We start from the raw sequence: 23,741 nt of genomic DNA on the forward strand, positions 1-23,741 counted from the left end.
AGCCAAAACAAGAAATAGAGAAAACATTAAAAAAAAAAAGTTCAGTAATAATCATGAGCAAGTGATTTTCTTTTCTTGTAATTAGCTTTGAAACAAGCTTGCCTCAGCTTTTTGGTTCCATCAGAGAGTTCAGCATCTGGTTCTTGCTCTATAAGAACTCTATGTTCCTCCAAATTCTTCACTTCATCTTCCATTCCAACACTCTATATATCACCAAAAACATGTATTAATATATCAAACATTCAAAATATATAAAAAAATGCAATGAACCCTAAAACGTTACTAAGTGAATTTAATAATGTTGCACCTTGAGATTCTTTATGAGAGAGTTTAGACTCTTGAGCTTCCGATGAGGCCACCGGTAAATCCCTAATTCCCTGCATCGCTTCTTCAACACAGTGAGTCCCACATTGAGTTCTTTAGCCGCTTTCATGATTGGTCTATCGAAGAACTGCTTGATCTCATCCATCTCTAGTTTGTCTTGTCTCTTTTTCTTAGAGTTCCTCTTCTTCACAATCCTCTTTTCACATCTCTCGTTTGAACTTAGACAATCATTTTCAACAGCCAACGGAGAAGAGGATTCACTGGAGACGTAAGGCTCTTGAGTTGATGACATTTGAATATCAGATGAGATTATGTTATCCACTTCCATGTTTTTGAAGAAATCTTCAAAGCTAGTGTATTGAAACTCAAAATGCAACCCCGGATTTGGTTTCAGATCTTCAATATCTAGAAGAGAATTGAGTGGAGGCAACCTGTAAACAAAAAAAAAACGATTAAGAAAACAAAGAGACACGAGAGATAACTTGTTTAGCAAGGAAAAATATCAAAACGTTTCAAACTTACGTGTCTAACATGTCGTAAAACGAATCTGGTTCATACTCTTTTTTGATTTTTGGAGAATCAAGTCGACGAAGAGAGTTAGGATCCATTTGTTGAAGAATCAGTGATGATAACAAAAGGACAGAGTAAAGTGTTGACTAACGCATTACGTATATATAGTAGTCTCTTGTAAGAAAAGATTAGTGTTCGTTCATAGGGATTGTGTACAATGTAATGGGAGTTACGAGTCCCAAAGCGTAAATAATCATTAAATGTTTAGATCATTACTAAATACCGTGTGACTTTGATTAATTGTATGATCATGGGGGCTGAATTGTGTGTTGAGTTGCTTCGTAATTAAATGTAACTCTTATGATGGTTGATTAGGGAGGGATTAATACTTCTTCTTATCCATCATCTAGTCAAAGTCAATGCATGAAAGTGATAAGATCTATCTATTTTTCCTAAAAATCACAATCGATATTAAATGAATTGAGTTTTTGTGTGTTATTATTAGATCATTAGATGATGGCATGTGTTATATGTTACGATGATAGATTCATTTGATGTGAAACGTAGTCAAATCGAAAGCTTCAATTGTATTTATCTTTTCTTAACTTCTCAAATCTAGTTCACACACTACATAACAATAATACATTGTTTGAATAAATCTGTGAGAAAATCGTAATATTTGTGCTCAAAGCATGAACTGAACTGAACTGACTTGTTCATTGTAGTTTTGAGTTCTCGGTGAGGAATAAAAAAGAATCAAACTTCTTCCTTTTCAACATTGTTGGTTCTTCACTTCTGCCCAAATTCTTGAATTGTTCTTGTGGCCAGTGTAAGAACGTCTACAAACGCAGAGAAGGAAGCGCGAAGAAGCCTTGCCTCTATTGCTTCAAAGTGCCTGCAAAATAATCCGTTGAGAAAAGATCAAAACTAGTATAAGAAGCAGGCTAAGTCGAAATAGGTTCTATGGACTAGAGGTGACTAACTAAAGCGATTCAACGATCGAATAAGGCAATGAAGGACTTAAAGCAACTTACACAGAAAGCTTATTGTTTGATACTGACATAATTCTTCTCACTTTATCAGGCTGCAACTGCATTAAGGATCACACAACAGTACAAATTCTAACATAAGTGAAATTGGAAAAAGCTTGTTGGAAATTAGGTCTTTTTCATATACTGAGAAATTTCAAACCTCTTTATCAACAGCCAATGATGTATAAACAATCAAAGCATGTTCTTCCGTTTCAAAATTCACATCCAAATTACTGCAAATTGACAAAAAGCTCTGTTACATCAAACCCCTAACAAAGTCCCATTGAAAAGATACCACATTTACATCAAATCCCTAACAAGAGTAATCCTCAATATCGTTGTGCAATCTTAAGCCAAGCTCTAAAAAGCCAGTTCAGGAGTTCGAATCAACCTAATTGAGGGGAGCAATGAAACTAAACTAGGTTCGTAGTGCTGGTTAAAGATCGAAACTTTTGAGTCTATTCCTTCAAATATGTCAGACCCATGAACTCTATAATCAAATCCGTATGTTCTATCATCACATACATAGCAAACACGTTACGAACTACAGGAAACTAAGAGCTGAATCGAATCACTAGAGAGAAGAATCGAATCACTAGAGAGAAGAATCGAAAAGTTCCCAAATCAGAGAAGCAAAGTAAGAGAATTTACAGAACATACCAGCTAAAATCCCACGTTTGGTCCGAACGAGTAATTGCAGGAACAGTCGCAGCCATTTTCAGCTGTTTGCTTCCTTCCTTCCTCCGTCAATGGAGAAGGTTTTGGAAAATTTGATTAAAACCCTGTTTGCGAGAAGTCGGGAACCACAGGAAGGGAAAAAAAAACACAAGCAGGATTTGATTGGGCTTAATACGGGCCTTATATTTTTGAAGCCCATGAATTTTTTCAGAACGAGACAAATTGAAGAGAATACCATTTCCGTGAACAAAGGGTATGTCATATGTGAAAGAGTATATTCGAGGAGTATATCTTGCATGAAGGAATATTACTTTGAAGTTTGAACATAAACTAGCATCTCGTCTACTCATTTTGCTATCTCTTCGCTATCTCTCTTCACTTCTCTTTCTCTGGTTCTGCAAAATAACATTCAGCTACTTAGACATAAGTCACCAAAGAAAAGCTTGAAACGTTGGTTTCAGACAGAAGCAGTACACCAGGCATGTCCGATTTTCTCATCTCTTTCTTATCTTTGTGTTTGTTTCAGAATTAGCTCTCTTGTTTCACAATCTTTTGATAGATAATGTTTCGTAACTAGAAGCTGTCTTCATGAATGTTTTTGATACTTGAAAGATTCATGAAACCTAGAGTTAATGTTTATATAAAAACCCCCAAGCTTTCTAATGCATTGAACTTTTTTCTAGTATTAGAGATAATTATCATAGCCTAGTGATTTGGCATAGTTGTATAGGACTCTTGTAATTCTTATTTATATGCAGAAACTTTGAGAAACAGGTGTGTTCTCATATAGGTACACAAAAACACGTATGCCTCAACTGAGATTTTGATGTTTTATCTTTTACATATTACATTCGTGGAATAATGTTTGTCATGGAGTGACGTTGTAATGATTCTCTACAGGTGCGTATATATGAACAGGTTTGTATTATCTCTTCCATGTAAAAGCAGTGTCTTCTTCTCTTAGCCTCTGTTTGCAGCAAGAATATCTTTAAGCTTTCATGTTTTCATCAGCTTGTTCATTGAAGAACTGCCTCATTGCTTGTATGAAAATCTGTGTTGAAAGACGTCAAATTATTATTATAAGTCTAGTTGCTTATGTTCTATCTTTGACATAATTAAGCAGTGAGGAGCTTACTTGGTCGACAAATTGAAGAGAAGGGTTTTTGTTATGTGAGAGAAGGTCCAACTTTGACAGGTTTTACGATCCTGAAAGCTTTTCTTGCATACTCAAATGCCAAAACCAGAAGTCCGAAGAGGAAAAGTAGACAGCGATTGAACTTTTCCAGTATGAAATATCCAGGAGAGACGGCATTCTTGCTTTCTGATGAGCTTCTAATCAATGTTAGTCGCCTCTTGAAGTAACCTGAGAAAACGAAACAGAGCAAGCATATAATGGTATATTGATCTTATTCTCAGAACAACACCTTAAAAGAAAAAGAATGGTCTAAAGCAATGGGAATGTGTATTTCTTCTGTACCTGGGTTTTCCATGGTGAGGTTAGTCCAATCAGTTGGTTTTTTCTTCATTTCTGCTGCCTTGATTAACTCGAGAAGAGATTTATTAACCTGAAATTGACCAGAAGGTACATGTTAATCTTTTCTTCCAGGTTCTGAGGCAACTGACAAGAGCATGGAAACTTTGTTCCCTCTTCCATTTTGTAGCAATGATATTCCTAGAAGACCTCAGAGCCTGTAAGTCATTATAGTTTGCTATCGTAACTAACACCGAGGTTTAAGTAACAGTATGACTGCTTACACTTTTCGATCAGTTACTAAAGCAGTCTAAATTCTTCCAACAGGCTCCTTAAACTTTTCTTTATATATGTTTAATTCAGTTAACCAAATCCATAGCCAACTTGTTCTTATATTCAGGATAGTATGATTTTCATTTCAGTCTTATATCTTTCTGTTAAGTTACAATAATCTGTGTATGACATCCTCTAACATTTACTGCAGACTGGAGCATCTTAGGGAGCTACAAAGACTTTATAGATTAAGTCTTATATACATCAGAAGCAAGAGAGATAGAGAAGTTACGACATGAATGAATAAGAAATGAGTACCTCTTCTGTTCTCTCGTGGCTTACAAGATGGCCTCCATGAAGATCCACCATTTTAGCGACGGGATATAGCCTTTGAGCCAATCTTCTTGCGTAACATATCTGAGCAATCACATCATGTCTGCATATAACCCACCACATACTCAAATTAAATTCTATGTAAGTAAACATGCTTTACTAGATCAACAGACCCAAGACCAAGTGCACAATGTGACTTTGATTCTAATTGCGTGTGTTGCATACCTTCCATGAATGACTGAGACAAGAAATCCAGCCGAGCGGATTAGTTCGATCTCTGGTTTTGTGATTTTGTGTAACCAACAAGCATTAAGTTGGCCATCAAACCCGTATTTGGACTGCATTCCAGTTTCTGATATTCCCTTTACATATTGCTGCATTGCATCTCTCAAATATTAGTTCCCTTAAATCATTCACTAGTGGTATATGTAAAAAAACCTACATAAAGACCAGCATACCCACCTCATATAAAATTTCCCTTCTTGTGCTAGTTCCTACGGATTCTTCTAGGTAATCCTGCATATATAAACTACATGAGAACACTCACAAATTTCCTCTGAACAGTAATACGACAGTCTAACATTCTATTAACATAATTCTTCGAGACCAATGGTTTAATCTCTCTACCAGTTGTTCATAATTCTACGAGGCTAAAGTCTCTGTCAACCATTTCACTCATTTGATCTTTTGCTCCATAACATGGAAAGGCAAAATGGTCGAAGCATAGAGAGAAAAGCAGCAATATAGAATGAAAGTGGCAACGAAGCACACTTGTTCAGTGCCAAATTTGTTCTTACAATTTGAGCACATCGAAGAACAAACTAAAAGTCCCACCTTTGAATAATGTGTGTCCAAATCAACAGCTGCCCTTTGTTGAGGGGTCTTTGCCTTATAAAAACGTATCGCAATGGAAATTGTTTGCCGGTCAAACTGAAAGCATATAAAAGCAAAGGCCATATTCAGATATTAGTGAAAACATCATCTTGTGACAAATCATGACAGATAATAAAAGAGTTTGTCTTCATATAAGAAACCAACAGATTCACACATATGAGCAAGTCATTGCTATCAAAAGAAAGAAGATTCAACAAATAGCGCCACGTATATCATTCAAGTACCTTCGGGAAACACTCGAAACCTCCACCTGTAACATTAAGCAGCGCCAAAGAAAGAACCCGTTCCGGCACCAAAGCAGCTAACTTGCAAGCGATCATTGCTCCTGTTAATAAAAAAAAAAACCAAAAGAGCCAATAAGAAGCTATAAGACTACTTAAAGTACCAATATAATAGAACCAGTAACTTGGCTAGAAAACATAAACCAAAATTCTTACCCATAGAATGGCCAACTATGTGAGCTCTCTTCCAACCCAAATGGTCTAACAAACTAATTGCATCCTTTGCCATTATCGTTGTTCTGTACCAATATACAAAAACCAAACTGAGTGAAGCTAATAAAAACCAATTTCACAGGCAGTGATTAAACCCAAGATTAAGAACACAAAGTAGAGAATTAAGTTCTTCAGTATCGAAATTTGGGGCAATAGAGAGAGAGAGACTCACGTGTACTCGGATTTATGGGTGGGTACAGAGCTTCGACCCATACCACGATTATCGAAAGCACAAACCTCGATGCCTGAATCATCATCGGAGACGATTTCGTCGTCGTCGTCGTCTTCATTGGGTTTATCTTTCCCCGTCAATCCCTTGATTTGAGGACCCCATGATTCATGGGTTCCAGCTAAACCTGAGACAACCCAATTGAAATTCAAGCTCGGAGTCATTAAGTAAACCAATCAAAAGGGGAAAAAGGTTGGAGATTTAACAGACCTATGATGAGAAGAGCTTTGACAGGACCATGACCATACGTTCTGTAAAAGATCTTAACGGCGGCATTGTTAAGCGTCGTCTCTGGGCCGACGTCTTCTTTCACCACCTCGCAAAAAGGCATCTCTTTTCTTTCTTTCTCAAAATTCTGGAATCGGAATCGAATAACCGGGAAAAAGAGAAGAGGAGAAGAGAAGAAGAAAGGTAAGGACTTTTCTATAGGAAGAGATTTGGACGGCGATGGGATTGGGTTTGCTTTGTGGTGGTTCGGTTTTGTATTTTTGGGTGGAGGTTATGATTGCCACGTCGGATTGGTCGGCTTGGTCGTATTGGCGGGTAAATATCTTATAGGGTCAACGGTCAAAATTTTTACACGAGCTAAATAAAATATATTATTATATTTATATTGAAAAATAGCACGTGAAAAAGCAACATTAGCTGCATTATAACGACAATAGAATTGATTCATATATTCATCAATCCGATTAGTTAACATATAGAAAACACCATACATTAACCATAGAAGCATTATTACATATCAAATTCATCCATCATTTTTCTATTAATCTGGATATTAGTTTATAAATATGTTCATTGTGATGTGATAGAAATATGATGAGAAGAAGTAGTCGAAAGATAGGGTAACTAACCATTCTTTTAAAAAATTTCAGCAGTATTATAAAAATACAACGAACAATACCATATTTGTAGTTATAGAAAAGACCATAAAAATCAGTTAGCCCCAAAAAAAAAGAAAAGACCATAAAATTTGTTCTATAAAAACGAAGACCTAAAGTTTAAGATGAGTTACTAGAAATAATTAGGATCCTTCCCTAAGCTATTTCCTAAGACAAAAATGTTTATGGGTAGTATGAAAACGAAGAAGTTTATGAGCATTTTTGAAAACTAAATTAATAATATTTTTAGATTAATTTCAATTTCAGTTTAATGCGATTACATTTCAGTTTAATTCGATTTGATTTTTGAATACCTGAAAAATAAAGAGAATTTTTGAGAAATAATCCTTTTGGTGTATATTTTTTTAAAATACCTATCTTTCTATCCATTTTCAAAAATACTCCTATTCAAATATGAAAAATTATAAACTTTTATATGATTGATAAGGTACATCAAAATCATTATTACTACTAGGAGACTATATCCAAATATTTATAAGGTTTTAAAAAGTTCTAAACGACATTTATAAGGTTTTTATAAGGTTTTTAAAAGGTTTACAAAGTTTTAATAAGATTTTTAAAAAGTATTTATACGATATTTATGAAATATAAAATTTACACACATATAAAGATAATTTGAGTCTATAAATATAAGTTTGACACATATTTTTTTGATAGATTTTAGTGACTTTTTGATAAAATTAGAAAATAGATATTTTTAAAAAGTAGTATTTTTAAAAGGTGGTATTGGAAAAAGAGTATTTTTGAAATTCCCCCTTTATTTTTGGGGGAATTTCAAAAATACCCTTTTTCATATACCTCTTTTTTAAAATACTCCATTTTCAAACTTTATCAAAAAACCAATAAAAATGTTGAAATTTATCCAAATACGTGTGTAAGCTTATAAATATATACACAAATTACCTTTATATGTATATAAAACTTTTATATACCTTTCATAAATAGCGTAAAAATAAATTATAAAAACCTTATAAAAACCTTTTAAAAACCTTTTAAAAACCTTATAAAACTTATAAAAACAATTTAAAACTATTTAAAACATTTTAAAATATTTGTATCGAATCTCCCAGTAGTAGTTATTATATAGAAGTACCTTATAAACTATATAAAACTTTATAATTTTTTTATTTAAAAAGGGGTATTTTTGAAAATGGATAGATAAAAGGGGTATTTTTAAAAAGGGGTACACCAAAAGGGGTATTTCTCAAAAATTCTCAAAAATAAATCTATTTACCATATTTAAACATTTTAAATTTTTGACCAATGTTTTTCAGTTAAGATTTAGATTAGATCAAAATGGTCTACAAGGATTCAACACATATATCTCTCCCAGATGATTTTTTTTACCATATGTTAATTCATAGTCAAACACTTAAGTCTTGAACATTCAACCTACTATATGTACTATATATTTAAAGCAAATATTTATTTTCAATTTTTTATTTTTGCTATATTTGTATTTATATATGATATGCCATTAGCAAATAATTATTATTTATTTTTCATTTTTCCATTTTAATATTTTTTTTTTCAACCACACATTAATTAAAATAATACTCCATGATTGGTAGCCCAATCAGAAGGGAAATCGTTTACAAAAATAAATTTCGAATCAAGTGATCTGGAAGAACGAACAAGATTTAGATTGATCTTATTTTAATCTTATTTTCTTAAAATTTAGATTGATTAAAGATTTTTTCCTCAAGCTTTGAAACCAAAAATATTAATTTCCTAATTTAAAATAATTAACTATTTCTATTTATTATTAAATGAAAATACATCTTATTCAATTTTTATTATTACGAGACAACCTTTTAAAAGAATATCATCAAAAAGAACTTTAATATAATTTTTAATGTGTAAACAACATAATAATTAGAATATAGTTCAATACATTGAATACAGTTCATAAAGCATAGAATATACTTTATTTTTATTTTTTTTAAAGTCAATTTTTCATAATAATTGTCTTTATAAGTTTTCAATCTAGATAGTTGATAAAAATTCTAATTTTACCCTTGTTTACTTTAATACATGAAACAATGAAAAAATGATAAAATATACATATACGAAACAGAAAACTTTATTTGTTTTCTTGATTTTGTGTACAACTTTAAACCATTGTTTTATTAATTTGCATAAAAAACCTTAAACATTACTTAATCTAAAACGGACAATTATATATTTAGTATTTAAAATAAAATAAACTATTAATATAGTAAAATTATATTAAATATCATTACTGAATTAAGTCACGTACTAAAATTTCTTTTTAAAATGCGTGCATAACATGGAACGTCATCTGATTTGTTACGTATTAATCAATTAAAATTCAATAAATTATAAATATAGTAAAATTATATTAAATGTCATTACCAAATTAAATCACATAATTAAAAATATTTTAAAATACGTGTATAACACAGAACGTCATCTGATTGGTTATGTATTAATCTTTTAAAATTAAATAAATTATCAATATAGTAAAATTATATTAAATATCATTACCAAATTTAAATCACATAATTAAGATATTTTAAAAATACGTGTATAACAAAGAAGGTCATCTGATTGGTTACGTATTAATCAATTAAAATAAAATAAGTTATTAATATAGTAAAATTATATTGAATATCATTACCAAATTTAAATCACATAATTTAAAAAAATTTAAAAATACGTACATAACACGGAACGTCATCTGATTGGTTACGTATTAATAATATCACATTTTCTCACAAAACCAAATGTATACATTTTTAGTATCTAAGTTATACGTTATATCTTATGTGAGCTCAAAAGCTCATCAATTCAACGTCTAGTAATCTATTTGGCTCATATGAGTAGTTTTGAGTAATGAAATATGGAGCACACAAGAATACGACTACGTTTTCGTATATTACCCAATACCGTAGTTAGCGCACACCACTAAAACACACCTCATGGCACGGTCTCTCTCTCTCTACTCTCAACTTCAAAACTTGGATTCGTTTGATTCACAACTCATAAGAACCCTTCCTTACACCAGTTCACCTGATTTGGAAATTCGCGGATTGGCCCTTCAAGTATTCATGAGGAATTGACCAGAAAGTTTTTTCCTTTTTCCAATTTCCGGTAAAAAGGAAAGTAATTTGGGTATTGATAGACTTCTAGGGTCTTGTGAACTCCAAATCTCTGAGAAACCCTCTAAATTCTAAAATTTGGGAACTTCTCCGGCGAGATTGCTTAAAAAAAACTAGCTAAAGATTGAACTTTGATTTGTGGGTTTGCGATTTTGTCTAATGGAGAGATCTAGATCGAAGAGAAACTACCACTATGACCAAGACTATGACGGAGATTCCATGCCCAGGTCTAAACCTCGCTACAACAATAATTACCATTTTGGTGGCGGCGGCGGCGGTGGGAATAACAGATACCGTGGCGGAGGTGGTGGTGGTGGAGGAGGAGGTGGGAATGGCCGTCCATCCAAGTCTCACCCTGAAACGATGGCTACGACGGCTTATCGAATCCTCTGTCACGATGCTAAAGCTGGAGGCGTCATTGGTAAATCCGGGACAATCATTAAGTCCATAAGACAGCATACCGGCGCGTGGATTAACGTGCATGAGCTGGTTCCCGGAGACGCTGAGCGTATCATTGAGATTTCAGACAACCGCCGTCGTGATCCTGATGGGAGAATGCCGTCTTTCTCTCCGGCTCAGGAGGCTCTGTTTAGTGTTCATGATAGGATTTTGGAGAGTGAACCTCAGTTTGGGTATGGTGGAGCACAGCCGGAAGAGGAGGAGGATTACGGTGGAGTTAGACCTGGTGGAGGGAGAGTGGTGACGAGACTGGTGGTTTCTAGGATGCATGTTGGTTGCTTGTTGGGTAAAGGTGGGAAGATCATTGAGCAGATGAGGATTGAAACTAAGACTCATATTCGGATTCTTCCAAGGGAGAGTAACTTGCCTCGTTGTGTTTCACTCTCTGAAGAGATTGTTCAGGTCTGAAAATTGCTATTATTGAGAACTTTAACTAGTTGCAATTTGCTTGAAATCATATATGAAATGGTGAATCTGGTTAGGAATTTGATATGAAAATGATCTTCAGAGTTAATGAAATGTAGGCAATTTATTGATGTTCTGTGAGATTGAAGCAATGCTAGATAGTTTATACGTTTGATTGTGAGCTTGAGGTTGTTTGCAATAGTCAAATTCTCTTATGTAGTTGTCTTGGTTAGTGTGAGCTATGTTTTAAGCCTTCTTTGGTTTTTACTTACCTATGGGAAATGTATTTATGATGTTGGTTTGTTCAGATTGTAGGTGAACTTCATGCTGTGAAAAATGCTTTAGCCATTGTTTCATCTCGTTTAAGAGAGAGTCAACATCGTGATCGTAATAATTTCCAAGGGCGTTTACATTCACCAGAACGGCCGTTTCCAGCTGCTGCGGATGATTACATCCCACAGCAAAGAAGACAACCATCAGAGAGGTTTCCTCAAGGTAATTACAGAAACAACAACTTCAGTTCTCGCCAATCCAACTTTGCAGAAGAAGCTTCAGCAGTTCCGGTTGGTGAGAATGCACAGCCTTTCTACACCGAAGAGCTTGTGTTCCGGATTCTCTGCCCTACTGACAAGATTTTTCGGGTTGTTGGGGAAACACAAGGAATAATAAATTTGCTTCAAAACGATATTGGCGTGGACGTAAGAGTATCTGACCCAGTAGCTGGTTCTGATGAACAGATAATCACCATTTCTTCGGAAGAGGTACTCCAAATATCCCGAGATCTTCTTCAGTATTATCTGTTACATTTACAATTGTGAACTTAAAGTTTTGTATTATTATTTTGCTTAGGCTCCTGATGATCCACTTTTCCCTGCTCAAGAAGCCTTGTTGCACATTCAAACTCAGATCATAGATCTTATTCCGGATCAAGATACTTTAATAACAACGAGATTAGTTGTCCCATCTAGAGACTCCATATGTTTGGAAGGGAAAGCAGGATCAGTATCTGAGATATCACGATTAACTGGAACAAGCGTTCAAATTCTAGCTAGGGAAGAAATTCCCCGATTTGTTTCCATCAATGATGTTGTTATACAGGTAGGTTTGTCTATTTTTGAGGATTTGGGCATTTTACTAAACAACTGGTCTCAAAAGAAAATTCTACTGTCGATGTAGATCGCTGGTGAGATCAGAGCAGCTCGAGAAGCACTTGTGGAATTAACGTCACGATTGAGGAGTCATATGTACAAGGAGCTCTCTCAAAAGGAGACACCACCAGCTTCTACATCCACATCTGGCCCTCTTGAAGGTGTTGCAGGAGTAATGGAGGTTGCTTCCTCAAATAACACAACTCAATCCCGTGAAGGTCTTACTGGTTCCAATCTGATCTTGCAGCAAGCTAGCACAATCATGCCACAATTCAAGGTCTATGTTCTTAACAATAATCTATTCAATACAAAGGCATCTGTAATCAGTTAGCTTCAGACTTATTAAGTCATTGAAACAATGTAATATTGCTATCTAGCTATCAGCTATGCACAATGACCTGAATTCTTGGAAAGTAGGGTTCTTGTCCATCCTTGCAACGTACCTATATTTACATATTTTTCTCCTGGGTTTTGATAGGAAGCTGTTGGATCAGTTGCAAAGGCTGGCGAAAGTGAACACCGAGATGAGGTTCCTGTCACAACAAGCAGGTAGAGAAACTCCCAAATTTTAAATATTTTTTTTTTTCCCGGAACTGTAGACAAAGACATATTCCAAAGAAATTAGGGCTTGTTTCACACCTCCCCTTCCTATTTGTTTTTGTTTTTGTTCTTTTTTCTCTAGAATGGCGGTGCCACTTGTTACTAGGAGCACTCTTGAAGTTGTCTTACCAGAGGCTGCGCTTCATAAGCTCGTTACGAAATCAAGAAACAAGCTTGCACATATCAGTGAGGTAACTCTTTTGATTGGACTTATAATGGTGCAAATCATGTTTCTAATCATAAATCTTGACGCTTTGTCTTCTCTCATTCCCACTTGATCACAGTGGTCTGGAGCTAGTGTAACCTTAGTTGAAGACCGACCAGAAGAAACACAGAATATCATTCGAATTTCGGGTACACCCGAGCAGGCAGAGAGAGCACAGAGCTTGCTTCAAGGCTTCATCCTGAGCAGTAAGTTTTTTTTATCTTTCGAAACTCTAATATAAAAAATTGCTGATATGTAAGTCTGATTCCGTTTTCATGTTTGGTGCAGTGCAAGAGGATGTAATGTGAGCTTGGACCGGATCATCATCGGTTAACAGAGGGATGAAGATAAAGAAACTGTGAAATGTGGAGTTATGTATGATTTGTTGAATATTAGGATTTCAGTGGGCAGTTTGAGGACTAGTTAGATGAACAATCTACATTTTGACAATAACTCTTTGGTTTCTATGTTGTCTATTAGTCTTCTTTTACATTGTTCAGTTCTGTAACTTTTTACAAAGTCATTAAAATTTAATCCGAAAGTAAACATTCAAATTCTTTTCTGCATTCATCTTTATGTTGTATTCATATATAACAAAGTTTCTTTGTTCAAAGAAATAAAAATATAATGAAGTTTCATTAGAGGTCACTTTTGTCCGTGGGGAAACAACGATGAGTTAGGGTTGTTTCTGCGAAACTGGAAAAGTTTAGGATTAAAATAATAATTAATTCTTAAGTCTTACTTTACAAAAATTGCGATTGCTAAATCCTCGCCTGCGGCTTCCCCTTTTCTTCGAGTTCGTGAGACGTCGCATCGCACCGCCGTCGCCATTTCCACCGTTGCCGGTTCACTGGTGATTGATTCTTCCTTATTCTGCTCTTTTTGGTTATCTCTTTTCTCTTTGCTCTCATATCAGTCGTATTCTAGGGTTTTTTCTCACTCCATTTTATTGTGGAATCTCTCATTGTAATCTGGTCGCAGAGAATATAGTTGAATCGAGAAAATGGCTTACGTTGGGCAAAGTAGAAACGTGATTCGTCATGTAGTTTCGAGAGGAACAGCTTATCACAAGTATGACAATGCGATTCATCATCCTCTCCTTTTCGCTTGTCAAGGAGTTAGATACAGGAAATTGGAAGTTATTCTTACAACGGTGTGTTTTATGATTCTGAAAGGCATAATCTTTTTTTTCGTTTGATTTTGAATCTCCTTCACATTTCGTTGGAATTGAGTTGAATCAGATGTGGGTTTGTTTTGATTTGTCTTCCTCTTGATCTGATTTAGGGGATAGAGAAGCTTGGCAAAGCTGGTGAGACTGTGAAGGTAGCTCCTGGATACTTCAGGAATCACCTTATGCCTAAACTCCTTGCTGTACCTAACATTGACAAGTATGCTTATCTTATCCGAGAGCAACGCAAGGTAATTCACACCTCCTTCTTCTCTCACCTTTGCTCATTTGACTTTGTCTACTTTGTCGGATGCTAGTTGTTTTCTGCATTTGTTGTTGGTATCTAGGTTGTGATCTTGATGATGTATAGATAGTTCTTATGTTAAGGGTAACGCAGATTCTTTTGACCTGATATGATAATGTTTCGGTACTGAAGCTATTTTGGTTTAGTGTTAGACGTTTTTCCTTTCATTTGATTTTGTGATGGGCATATGTTCAGATGTAAAGGGGAATGCAAATAGGTTTGACTTGCCCTGATAATGTTATGATGCTACAGTTATTTTGGGAAAGTGTTTGATTTCTCTTGATGGGAATATGTTCAGTTGTATAATCATGAAGAAGATAAAGAGGAGGTTAAGGTGGTTCATAAAACTTCTGAAGTCCAGACAAAGGAGTATGAAAAGGCCGCAAAGCGCCTAGCCAATGCTAATTTGGTAAATTTTATTTGCCTTCTTAACTCTTACTATTCAGCATTCTTATTCTTGTGGCATATTCAGAAATTTGTAATATGAGATCTATTTGTTTGAATAACAGGTACTGAGGAAGTTAATTGACAAGGAAAAGTTCAAAAACCGGTCATCAAAAGACGACAAACCGGATGTACAAACTCCTGTGACAAAGGAAGAGATTGTCGCCGAGGTACATGTTGTTTCCTTCTAACTGACTACAAGTTTTGTAAGTAAATCTTGTACTCATTGGTTACTGTGTCCGTTTATGAAGGTGGCGAGGCAGCTCTGTGTGAAGATTGATCCAGACAACGTGGTTTTACCTGCACCTTTGGAAACTTTTGGCGAGTACGAGGTGCCTCTGAAATTCCCCAAGACAATTCCTTTGCCACAAGGAACTGTTCAATGGATTCTCAAAGTCAAAGTCCGTGGCCATTAAATCTCCTCATTTGGAAGTCTTCCTTCAGTGATAGTTCTCTTCTCCAATCTGTTTTATTGTAGTCTTGGAATAGCAGAAACATTGTTAGCAAACAAAAATGAGTTGCATTTTCCCTTCACTCGTTTCTTTTTTTGCTGTAGTTCTATAAACCGGGTATAGTCCGGTCCTAAATATAAACTATGAATCAAAGTTCTGTGTGAAAACCGGATTCGACCAGAAGAAGGATGATAATAACAATTTTAAAAAGTTCAGGGTTTTGTGTCTATTTAGTTTCATTAAAAACATTTGGGTCTAAATTTTATAAAATTATATAGTTTCGGACCCTAAATTGAAAATTGCTTATCAGCATATTGGTATTACCGGCGCTATTTCTCTAGTCGGCGACTCGGCGGTACCGTGGCCACGAGAACGAAGAGCTTTCCACTTCCTCGTCAATGGTGTCCTCTGTTTCTCTCCTCTCTTCGACGACTCTTCTCACCAAATGGTAAACAATTCATTTTCCGTCGCTTTGAAGTTTAGCCTTTTAGTGAAAAACTTAAGTCTTTTAATTTCTGAGTTTGGTATCAAATTACGGTGAAGTAGCTTAAGTTTGATCCAAGGTGACTTGGTTTAGCTCAATATCTCTCTAAAAAAATTGGGTATCCGAAAGTGTTTGGCTTCTGTCTTTGCTTATATTTGTGATTTTGGGTTTTCAGGGCGAATCAGTTAAGCTCTCAGTCGGGTAGTGTCCCGAGAGATTCGACATGGCAGTGTCTCTGTTTCCGTACTCAAAAACGTAAACCTAAGCTCTACTTGATTCCCGTCCGCCATTTTTTATCTACTCCAGTTGATTCAATATCCTCCTCAGAAACCGCCTCAGTTTATGCTACTTCTGGCCTTTCTGAAGTTCAAAGGTGAGAACTTGATTGATTGATTGCTTTTGTTGTTTCCCTCAGAAAAAGAAGAATTTAGATGAGTTTTGTCTGTCTAGGTCTACTCCAAGCAACAATGTTAATGAGATGAAAGAGTTTGAGATGGAATTGCAAGAGTTGTTTAACGAAGTCAAAGCTATGGTGAAGATGGGGAAGGAAAGAGACGCAATGGACCTTCTTCGAGCGAATTATGTTGCTGTGAAAGAAGAGATTGATTCCGGTTTGAAAGGTATCGAACAAGCTGCTGTTCTTGACATCATTGCGTTGGGATATATGGCTGTTGGAGACTTGAAACCCGTCCCAGCATTGCTTGATATGGTGAGTCGAAGCTATATATCAGGAAAAAATCATTTCTTTAACTGGATTATGTTGTATATGTCTTAAACAGAAGTTGACAAATGCAGATAAACAAGATTGTTGATAACCTAGAGGACTCCGAACCTCTTTTGGATTCAGTACTTATGCATGCTGGCAGTATGTATTCGGCAATAGGAAGGTTTGAAAATGCTATTCTTGCGAATCAAAGGGCTGTTCGAATATTAGAGAATAGATATGGTAATGATTTTCTAAACCCATATCTTTTTTTCTTGTGTCTTCTTTTACCTTTTCATTGGTATGTGATCAACATGACTTCTACATGCTAGGTAATTGCAGTACTCTACTTGTGTCACCATTACTTGGTTTGGCAAAGAGTTTTGCTTCTGATGGAAAAGCCACTAGAGCTGTAGGTGTTTATGAGCGTACTGTAACTATCTTGGAACGGAATAGAAGTTCTGAAAGTGATGATCTCGTGGTGCCGTTATTTTCACTCGGTAAGCTTCTGCTCAAAGAGGGTAAAGCTGCTGAAGCAGAAATTCCTTTTACCAGGTACGCTGTGAAAATGACTCGTTGGTCAAAGTTTTTTACATTAGTTATTTGCATATTATGTGATCCATTTCCATTTTCTTTCCATATGGTAGGATTATAAATATATACAAGAAGATATATGGAGAGAAAGATGGAAGAGTTGGTATGGCCATGTGTTCCCTTGCTAATGCTAAGTGCTCAAAAGGTGGGTTCTAAAACTCCCCACTCTGTTTTGATGTGATAACTACGAGTTTTTGTTGAAGAGACGGTCTTGTACCTCGCGTTTTCTTAACAGGCGATGCAAATGAAGCCGTTGATATCTACAAGAACGCTCTACGCATAATCAAAGATTCAAATTATATGGCTTTAGAAAACAGTGTCTTGGAAAACATTAGGATAGATCTTGCTGAGCTGCTTCATTTTGTTGGAAGGTAAAAATATTTCCACTAATGTTCTTTCTGTGATTGAGGAACTCAATTAAGCCACCATTAATGTTCGCTTTGCACATAGGGGAGACGAAGGACGAGAGTTACTAGAAGAATGCTTACTAATAAACGAGAGATTCAAAGGGAAAAACCATCCTAGCATGGCTACACATCTTATCAACCTTGCAGCATCTTATTCCCGTTCGAAAAATTATGTCGAGGCAGAACGATTGCTAAGAACATGTCTGGACATCATGGAAAAATCTGTTGGTTCAGAGGATCAGTCAATAACTTTTCCAATGCTGAATCTTGCAGTCACTCTTTCTCAGTTGAACCGAGATGAGGAAGCTGAGCAAATAGCCATAAAGGTTCTACGAATCCGTGAGAACGCATTTGGCAAAGACTCTCTCCCTGTTGGTATAATATCTCTCTTCCATAATATTATCAATGAAATTTCTTGTATGGATAAAAGTTTTAAAGTTCATTATCTCGAAGTGATGTTATATCTATATCACTATATGTTCCCCTATGTAGGCGAGGCGCTGGACTGTTTGGTGTCGATCCAAGCGAGATTAGAAAGAGACAGTGGAGAATTACTGAGTTTGCTGAAAAGGGTTATGATGATCCAAGAGAAAGAGTTTGGTCCTTCAGCACAAGAACTCATTGTTACACTCCAGAAGATCATCCACTTCTTGGATAAATTGGAGATGAAAGATGAGAAATTTAAGTTTAGGAGAAGATTAGCTTTGATTAAAGAGAGATACAAACAGAGTCTTAGCTTCTAGAAATATATACTCTTACTCTCTAATAACAAGTTAATTAATTTGTTAATTAATTATGAAAAATACAAATGAGTGATTAGCGACCAGTCCGAGGTGTGAGGGAAGAAGATTATTTTAAAATTAGTAAATAATCACAATCTTTAATCACGCAAATACTGTTTTTGTCTTTTATTTGAAACTACTACAGATCTCTCTCTAATCAAATCATCCAAGCCTTGAAGATGAAGATGAGCAGTGAAGCCTCGTCGTTGACGAAGAAGAAGAAGCAAGGTTTGGGGTGGATTGAGTCAATCAAAGGATGGAGTTGTGTATTCCACGAGTTTCTCTTCCAGAGATTCACGGCGTCTCATCTACAGAACCCACTTCCTCTTCCTTCACTCAATCACCTCACCTGCATTGTCACTGGCTCCACCAGTGGCATTGGTCGCGAAACCGCGAGGTTTGAATTCGTGTTGGCTTGTTTCTATGGTTATCGTGTAAATGATTTTCACTTGGTTGTGTGAATTTGTAGGCAGCTTGCAGAAGCTGGTGCTCATGTTGTTATGGCGGTGAGGAATACAAAAGCAGCTCATGAGCTGATTCAACAATGGCAGAAGGATTGGTCTGGTAAAGGACTCCCACTTAATCTAGAGGTAAAATCTTTATCTGATCATCATCATTTAGTATGACATCTATATTTAGCAATGTGTTTACTTGGACTAAAGCCTAGTCAACAAGGTGTGATTTATATAACTGTGAAATGTTTGTGATCTGAGTAGATAAGAATCTATAGATTTTTGAGGATGTTAACTGTAGTGGATTTTGTTTTATATCTAAATGGCTGATGATCATGAGGTATGATGTGTTTATTTTACTCAAGGCTATGGAACTTGATCTTCTCTCTCTGGATTCCGTCGTCCGGTTTTGCAATGTGTGGAATGTGCGATTATCCCCGTTGCATGTTCTGATTAACAATGCTGGCATATTTGCCATGGGAGGTTGGTTTTATAGCATTTTAGCTGTCAAATTTTAACTATTTATTCTTTACCGGCGAGCTTATGTTCTGCATTTTGATAATCTGGTGTTATTAGTATTGAATTATCATTACCATAATGTTTCACTAATCAGTTTTCTCCATCGTTCATATATCGACTCGATGGGCCCAATTGCCCTAATTTGGACCTCTGTTTAACTCTTCCGCTGATGTCCTTGTTCATGTTTACTTCACTCTCGCAATTTTTTTTGGTTTTTCTAATCAATAAGTTTCAGCTTGCCAAATTTTCTGTACTACATGTTTGAAAATAACCAGCTTAGTTGCTTCCTACCTTGATTTGTGCAGAGGAACAGAAGTTCTCAAAGGATGGATATGAGCAACACTTACAAGTGAACCATTTAGCTCCCGCTCTGCTTTCACTACTCCTTTTGCCCTCGCTTATCCGAAGCTCCTCCAGCCGGATCATTAATGTGAACTCTGTTGTAAGTATCATCATCATCACTGAATATTTTATTTATTTATCTTAGAGTGATGTTGCAAAATTTGAATCTTCTTGGTATCTTCCCATCTTATGCAAGATCATATTTGTGAATTCTGCTGCATTCCTGCTTTTATTAAATCTAAAATACAAGGTTATTCCCATCTTATGCAAGATCATATTTTGTTGGGTTTGCTCTTTTTGTTAGATGCATTATGTGGGTTTTGTTGACCCGGATGACATGAATGTTGTTTCTGGTAAACGAAAGTTTACAAGCCTCGTAGGATATGCCGGCAGCAAGCTTGCACAGGTGAGAACTTAAAGTCTAAAACAAAAGAACATTCAATATTTTTTCCCTTTTCTTCTTGGTCTCAGTAACTAATGGACTTACTATCTATTTTCAACATTGATCTGGTCAGGTTATGTTTAGCAATATTCTTTTGAAAAGGCTGCCTCTAGAAACTCGCATTAGCGTTGTTTGTTTATCTCCCGGGATTGTCCTTACAAATGTTGTGAGTATTACTTTAAGTCTCACTCCATAGCTCATTCCTCAGAACTTATATTGCGTTAAACCATTTCAAACATCCAATTATGCAGGCAAGGGATCTGCCGAGATATGTTCAAGTTCAATACGCTTTGATACCATATTTCATCTTTTCGCCTCAAGAAGGTTGTAGAAGCACACTTTTCTCAGCTACAGACTCTCAGATTCCAGAGCATTGTGAAATGCTAAAAACGAATGATAAACCCATTTGTACATTCATATCTCAAAACTGCAAGCACACAAAGCCTTCAGAAGAAGCACACAACATAGAAACAGCGAACAGAGTTTGGGAGAAGACGATGGAGCTGATTGGTCTTCCTCTTGATGCATTGGAGAAGCTTATAGAAGGACAAGAGGTGCAATGCCGTTACGGGACTCACCAAGAATAAGTCTTTCTCACAACTCTACTACAAAGCCATATACTCTCACACATGTTAGAAGCGTCTAGAACTTGACCTCAAAGCTGCGTTACACTAATTACACACATTCTTATAAGATAAAGGATGAGATCTCAGGGTATATAGCTTTCATATTTTTTTTCAGCAATGTTTTTTTTAGAAAGGACGAAACGGCTTTCTTTTACAAGAGGCTTTGATTGTTGTCAAAGATAACGTATTGTTCCCTGTTTTTTTTTATGTTATACTACATTTGCTACTTAGAATTTCTGAAGTTATGCCAAAATAAAAGATTGTTTCTCATGAACTCTTAAGCCTTAAATAAAACTAACAGTAACTAATTAAACATTATTGTAAGTTTGTAACGGCAGGGACGAAATATGTATACCATAAAGTCTTTGGCGTCGCAGGCTTTAACTAATCAAAAATGTTTATCATGTTCTTACTTCCTAGATTTTGACGCAATCCTTTTGTCTTTCTCTAGCTGCATTGTGAACTTAGGAGAGAAGATGAGTAATGCAACTGTGTCGTTGAAGACAATGAAGTTAAAGGATGGATTAGGTTGGATTGAGTGGATGAGAGGATGGGTCAATGTTATGCAAGAGATTCTTTTGCAGAGAATAATGGCTTCTCACTTACATAATCCATTTCCTCTGCCTTCTTTAAACCACTTAACTTGTATTGTCACTGGCTCCACTAGTGGCATTGGATCCGAGACCGCTAGGTCCATGTTTCAGAAAAACAAAAACTTTCCTTTAGCTTCTCATGTTGTTCTTGATTTTCGTACACTGCTGTGATTTGATTTCCTATGTACACTTATAATGTGCTACTTGTTGTGAGAGTTTGCAGGCAGCTTGCAGAGGCTGGTGCTCATGTTGTTATGGCGGTAAGGAACATAAAAGCAGCTCATGAGCTGATTCAACAATGGCAGACCAAGTGGTCTGCTGGTGGTAAAGGACTCCCACTTAATATTCAAGTAAAATGTTTTTGATTAATATCTATACCAGCTTTACAGTACATCTACATGTGGATCATGGCTGTTTTAAATTATTTGAAAAATCTAGTAAAAATCTTTTGGTTTTTCTTATTGAAGGTGATGGAACTTGATCTTCTATCTCTAGATTCCGTCGTCAGATTTTGCAATGCGTGGAACGCACGATTAGCTCCATTGCATGTCCTGATTAACAATGCCGGCATGTTTGCTATGGGAGGTTTGTTTCTATTTTACTTACATTTTAAAGCTTATTTGAGTTGTGATGCTATTGCTATTGCTATTGCTATTGCTATTGATGATGAGGTCCCAAAGGCATATGGCTTTGCACCATTAATCATTGCTCTTACTCCAACTTTATGGACCAAATTGAGTTGATAGTACATATAAATGCCATGTACATAGAGCAAGTAGGGATCCCAAAATGAGCTATCCAAATTTATTGTTCATTAGAAGCGCATTTGCAAACTATAACAATAATGAAAATTTTTGCTTAGTAAATTGTTACGCTAGAAACATCGTAACCTTTTGACAATGAAAGAAAAAACAGAAAAAATTGGTTGGCATGTTGATATTGCAGGGGCACAAAGATTCTCAAAAGATGGTAATGAACAACACATGCAAGTGAACCATTTAGGTCCAGCTTTGCTTTCACTACTTCTTTTGCCTTCGCTTATCCGAGCTTCAGGAAGTCGAATCATTAACGTTAGTTCTGTTGTAAGTATCATCATCAAAACGTTTTACCATATATATATATATATGCTTCATTATAATATTGCCTATATATATCTCCATGTAACTATATATGCTTTGTTGGGTTTTGGTTTTGTAGATGCATCATGTTGGTTTTGTCGATCCGAATGATATGAATGTTGTTTCCGGTAAACGAAAGTTTTCAAGCTTGATAGGTTACTCGAGCAGCAAACTCGCCAACGTAAACATTATTATAGATAACAGAACAGCATTTTATAATTTGTAGATATTTCTATATATAATCTAAAACATACGTTTTCTTGTTCTTTTCAACTGTGTCAGGTTATGTTTAACAATGTTCTTTTCAAAAAACTGCCTTTGGAGACAGGCATCATCGTCGTTTGTTTATCTCCCGGTGTTGTCCAAACGAAAGTTGTAAGTATGAACCTAAATTGTTTGTTTGTGTTTTACATTTTTATATATTAACATTTAGACATGTCTCAAATATTCTGCAGACGAGAGATCTCCCAAGATTGATTCAAGAACTTTACTCAGCCTTGCCTTATTTCATATTTTCGCCACAAGAAGGCTGTCGAAACTCACTCTTCTCCACGACAGATGCTCAGATTATTCCACAGCATTACCAAAAGCTAAAAACCAATGAGAACTCTGTTTGCACAGTATTCATAAATCAAAACTGTGAACCCGCACACTGTTCAGAAGAAGCTCAAAACGTAGAAACATCGAACAAAGTTTGGGGAAAGACATTAGAACTGATTGGTCTTCCTCCTGATGCAGTGGAAAGGCTTATACAAGGAGAAGAGGTCCAAATGTCACTAGGGAAAAATGTTTCTAGTTAATTTGTGATTAGAACTTTTCATGCAATGCGAATGTTAATTATTTTATTAATGCGAAGATATGATTAACAAGACGATTAATCATTATATGCTAGTCTGATGTCTTTGCCTTATATTATGCGATTCAGTTGATTAGGTAGACAAAAACATTTTCATTAAAAGTTCATGAAAATCTATTTAAGAAGACTTGAGGTTAAAGAAAATGTCTGAGCATCATAATATTATTGATAGTCCAACTTAATGGTACATGATGAAAATGCCATGCACATATAGCAAATAGGGCTGCAAAATGAGTTATCCAAATCTATTGTTTTCATTAGTGGGTTAATACATATACGTTTAGAGATCAGCTTGAAACAACCTCTTCTACACCAAAAGACACAAATTCAAGAAATAATAATGGGTCACAAAATTATTTGTCCTTACGGTCTTC

General features: G+C 35.6%; 8 protein-coding genes across 8 annotated transcripts; 5 read left to right on the top strand and 3 right to left on the bottom strand.

Annotated features, from left to right (window-relative positions):
* Window positions 1-41: 41 nt before the first annotated feature.
* On the bottom strand, window positions 42-1,091 carry LOC17876468 (protein RKD4). The gene is made up of 4 exons (XM_006282009.2): window positions 1,068-1,091; window positions 847-980; window positions 308-755; window positions 42-203 (listed from the first exon to the last, which is right to left on the bottom strand). Exons 1-4 carry the CDS (start codon window positions 1,089-1,091, stop codon window positions 42-44), a joined length of 768 nt encoding a protein of 255 aa, XP_006282071.2.
* Window positions 1,092-1,401: 310 nt separating this feature from the next.
* LOC17877033 lies at window positions 1,402-2,669 on the bottom strand. The gene is made up of 4 exons (XM_006281318.2): window positions 2,526-2,669; window positions 2,026-2,098; window positions 1,869-1,924; window positions 1,402-1,729 (listed from the first exon to the last, which is right to left on the bottom strand). The coding sequence occupies exons 1-4, from the start codon at window positions 2,579-2,581 to the stop codon at window positions 1,624-1,626; spliced, it is 291 nt and encodes a 96-aa protein (XP_006281380.1). The 5' UTR covers window positions 2,582-2,669; the 3' UTR covers window positions 1,402-1,623.
* A 596-nt stretch (window positions 2,670-3,265) lies between these two features.
* LOC17875018 (putative aminoacrylate hydrolase RutD) lies at window positions 3,266-6,674 on the bottom strand. Its single transcript, XM_006280531.2, has 11 exons — window positions 6,448-6,674; window positions 6,181-6,364; window positions 5,952-6,034; window positions 5,739-5,839; window positions 5,455-5,550; window positions 5,083-5,136; window positions 4,846-4,994; window positions 4,606-4,723; window positions 4,021-4,108; window positions 3,679-3,906; window positions 3,266-3,594 (listed from the first exon to the last, which is right to left on the bottom strand). Exons 1-10 carry the CDS (start codon window positions 6,566-6,568, stop codon window positions 3,710-3,712), a joined length of 1,191 nt encoding a protein of 396 aa, XP_006280593.1. The 5' UTR covers window positions 6,569-6,674; the 3' UTR covers window positions 3,266-3,594; window positions 3,679-3,709.
* A 3,416-nt stretch (window positions 6,675-10,090) lies between these two features.
* Window positions 10,091-13,643, top strand: LOC17876799 (RNA-binding KH domain-containing protein RCF3). The gene is made up of 8 exons (XM_006279423.2): window positions 10,091-11,125; window positions 11,437-11,889; window positions 11,978-12,226; window positions 12,305-12,553; window positions 12,755-12,825; window positions 12,959-13,067; window positions 13,161-13,287; window positions 13,370-13,643. Exons 1-8 carry the CDS (start codon window positions 10,424-10,426, stop codon window positions 13,387-13,389), a joined length of 1,980 nt encoding a protein of 659 aa, XP_006279485.1. The 5' UTR covers window positions 10,091-10,423; the 3' UTR covers window positions 13,390-13,643.
* A 134-nt stretch (window positions 13,644-13,777) lies between these two features.
* LOC17875069 (50S ribosomal protein L9) lies at window positions 13,778-15,664 on the top strand. Its single transcript, XM_023779350.1, has 6 exons — window positions 13,778-13,934; window positions 14,063-14,234; window positions 14,366-14,500; window positions 14,852-14,962; window positions 15,063-15,167; window positions 15,249-15,664. Exons 2-6 carry the CDS (start codon window positions 14,085-14,087, stop codon window positions 15,411-15,413), a joined length of 666 nt encoding a protein of 221 aa, XP_023635118.1. The 5' UTR covers window positions 13,778-13,934; window positions 14,063-14,084; the 3' UTR covers window positions 15,414-15,664.
* Window positions 15,665-15,754: 90 nt separating this feature from the next.
* Window positions 15,755-18,451, top strand: LOC17874833 (nephrocystin-3). The gene is made up of 9 exons (XM_006282162.2): window positions 15,755-15,897; window positions 16,109-16,306; window positions 16,384-16,642; window positions 16,729-16,879; window positions 16,969-17,191; window positions 17,284-17,375; window positions 17,466-17,601; window positions 17,681-18,012; window positions 18,130-18,451. The coding sequence occupies exons 1-9, from the start codon at window positions 15,848-15,850 to the stop codon at window positions 18,378-18,380; spliced, it is 1,692 nt and encodes a 563-aa protein (XP_006282224.1). The 5' UTR covers window positions 15,755-15,847; the 3' UTR covers window positions 18,381-18,451.
* A 25-nt stretch (window positions 18,452-18,476) lies between these two features.
* LOC17876314 (dehydrogenase/reductase SDR family member FEY) lies at window positions 18,477-21,035 on the top strand. Its single transcript, XM_023779348.1, has 7 exons — window positions 18,477-18,816; window positions 18,889-19,009; window positions 19,237-19,354; window positions 19,696-19,832; window positions 20,037-20,138; window positions 20,248-20,340; window positions 20,426-21,035. The coding sequence occupies exons 1-7, from the start codon at window positions 18,599-18,601 to the stop codon at window positions 20,759-20,761; spliced, it is 1,125 nt and encodes a 374-aa protein (XP_023635116.1). The 5' UTR covers window positions 18,477-18,598; the 3' UTR covers window positions 20,762-21,035.
* A 173-nt stretch (window positions 21,036-21,208) lies between these two features.
* On the top strand, window positions 21,209-23,421 carry LOC17876176 (dehydrogenase/reductase SDR family member FEY). The gene is made up of 7 exons (XM_006281509.2): window positions 21,209-21,491; window positions 21,617-21,743; window positions 21,861-21,978; window positions 22,339-22,475; window positions 22,591-22,692; window positions 22,794-22,886; window positions 22,967-23,421. Exons 1-7 carry the CDS (start codon window positions 21,277-21,279, stop codon window positions 23,309-23,311), a joined length of 1,137 nt encoding a protein of 378 aa, XP_006281571.2. The 5' UTR covers window positions 21,209-21,276; the 3' UTR covers window positions 23,312-23,421.
* The last annotated feature ends 320 nt before the right edge of the window (window positions 23,422-23,741 follow it).

This window comes from Capsella rubella, unplaced genomic scaffold (assembly GCF_000375325.1).
Source record: "Capsella rubella cultivar Monte Gargano unplaced genomic scaffold, Caprub1_0 scaffold_8, whole genome shotgun sequence".
In the NCBI taxonomy this organism is placed as follows: domain Eukaryota; kingdom Viridiplantae; phylum Streptophyta; class Magnoliopsida; order Brassicales; family Brassicaceae; genus Capsella; species Capsella rubella.

Coding starts and splice junctions, on each gene's coding strand:
- LOC17876176 (XM_006281509.2), top strand. CDS start 21,277: ATGAGTAATGCAACTGTGTCGTTGAAGACAATGAAGTTAAAGGATGGA. Junction 21,979..22,338: donor CGGCATGTTTGCTATGGGAG/GTTTGTTTCTAT, acceptor TTGATATTGCAG/GGGCACAAAGATTCTCAAAA. Junction 22,887..22,966: donor GTGTTGTCCAAACGAAAGTT/GTAAGTATGAAC, acceptor AATATTCTGCAG/ACGAGAGATCTCCCAAGATT.
- LOC17875069 (XM_023779350.1), top strand. CDS start 14,085: ATGGCTTACGTTGGGCAAAGTAGAAACGTGATTCGTCATGTAGTTTCG. Junction 14,501..14,851: donor TTATCCGAGAGCAACGCAAG/GTAATTCACACC, acceptor GAATATGTTCAG/TTGTATAATCATGAAGAAGA. Junction 14,963..15,062: donor GCCTAGCCAATGCTAATTTG/GTAAATTTTATT, acceptor TTTGAATAACAG/GTACTGAGGAAGTTAATTGA.
- LOC17876799 (XM_006279423.2), top strand. CDS start 10,424: ATGGAGAGATCTAGATCGAAGAGAAACTACCACTATGACCAAGACTAT. Junction 11,126..11,436: donor TCTCTGAAGAGATTGTTCAG/GTCTGAAAATTG, acceptor TGGTTTGTTCAG/ATTGTAGGTGAACTTCATGC. Junction 12,554..12,754: donor CAATCATGCCACAATTCAAG/GTCTATGTTCTT, acceptor GGGTTTTGATAG/GAAGCTGTTGGATCAGTTGC.
- LOC17877033 (XM_006281318.2), bottom strand. CDS start 2,581: ATGGCTGCGACTGTTCCTGCAATTACTCGTTCGGACCAAACGTGGGAT. Junction 2,099..2,525: donor CAAACGTGGGATTTTAGCTG/GTATGTTCTGTA, acceptor GTCAATTTGCAG/TAATTTGGATGTGAATTTTG. Junction 1,925..2,025: donor CATTGGCTGTTGATAAAGAG/GTTTGAAATTTC, acceptor TCCTTAATGCAG/TTGCAGCCTGATAAAGTGAG.
- LOC17876314 (XM_023779348.1), top strand. CDS start 18,599: ATGAAGATGAGCAGTGAAGCCTCGTCGTTGACGAAGAAGAAGAAGCAA. Junction 20,139..20,247: donor CCGGCAGCAAGCTTGCACAG/GTGAGAACTTAA, acceptor TGATCTGGTCAG/GTTATGTTTAGCAATATTCT. Junction 20,341..20,425: donor GGATTGTCCTTACAAATGTT/GTGAGTATTACT, acceptor CCAATTATGCAG/GCAAGGGATCTGCCGAGATA.
- LOC17876468 (XM_006282009.2), bottom strand. CDS start 1,091: ATGATTATTTACGCTTTGGGACTC. Junction 981..1,067: donor TTATTTACGCTTTGGGACTC/GTAACTCCCATT, acceptor GTAATGCGTTAG/TCAACACTTTACTCTGTCCT. Junction 204..307: donor CTCTCATAAAGAATCTCAAG/GTGCAACATTAT, acceptor GGTGATATATAG/AGTGTTGGAATGGAAGATGA.
- LOC17874833 (XM_006282162.2), top strand. CDS start 15,848: ATGGTGTCCTCTGTTTCTCTCCTCTCTTCGACGACTCTTCTCACCAAA. Junction 16,307..16,383: donor GGCCTTTCTGAAGTTCAAAG/GTGAGAACTTGA, acceptor TTGTCTGTCTAG/GTCTACTCCAAGCAACAATG. Junction 17,192..17,283: donor GCAGAAATTCCTTTTACCAG/GTACGCTGTGAA, acceptor TCCATATGGTAG/GATTATAAATATATACAAGA.
- LOC17875018 (XM_006280531.2), bottom strand. CDS start 6,568: ATGCCTTTTTGCGAGGTGGTGAAAGAAGACGTCGGCCCAGAGACGACG. Junction 5,137..5,454: donor TGGACACACATTATTCAAAG/GTGGGACTTTTA, acceptor TTATATATGCAG/GATTACCTAGAAGAATCCGT. Junction 4,724..4,845: donor GTCTCAGTCATTCATGGAAG/GTATGCAACACA, acceptor GGTTATATGCAG/ACATGATGTGATTGCTCAGA.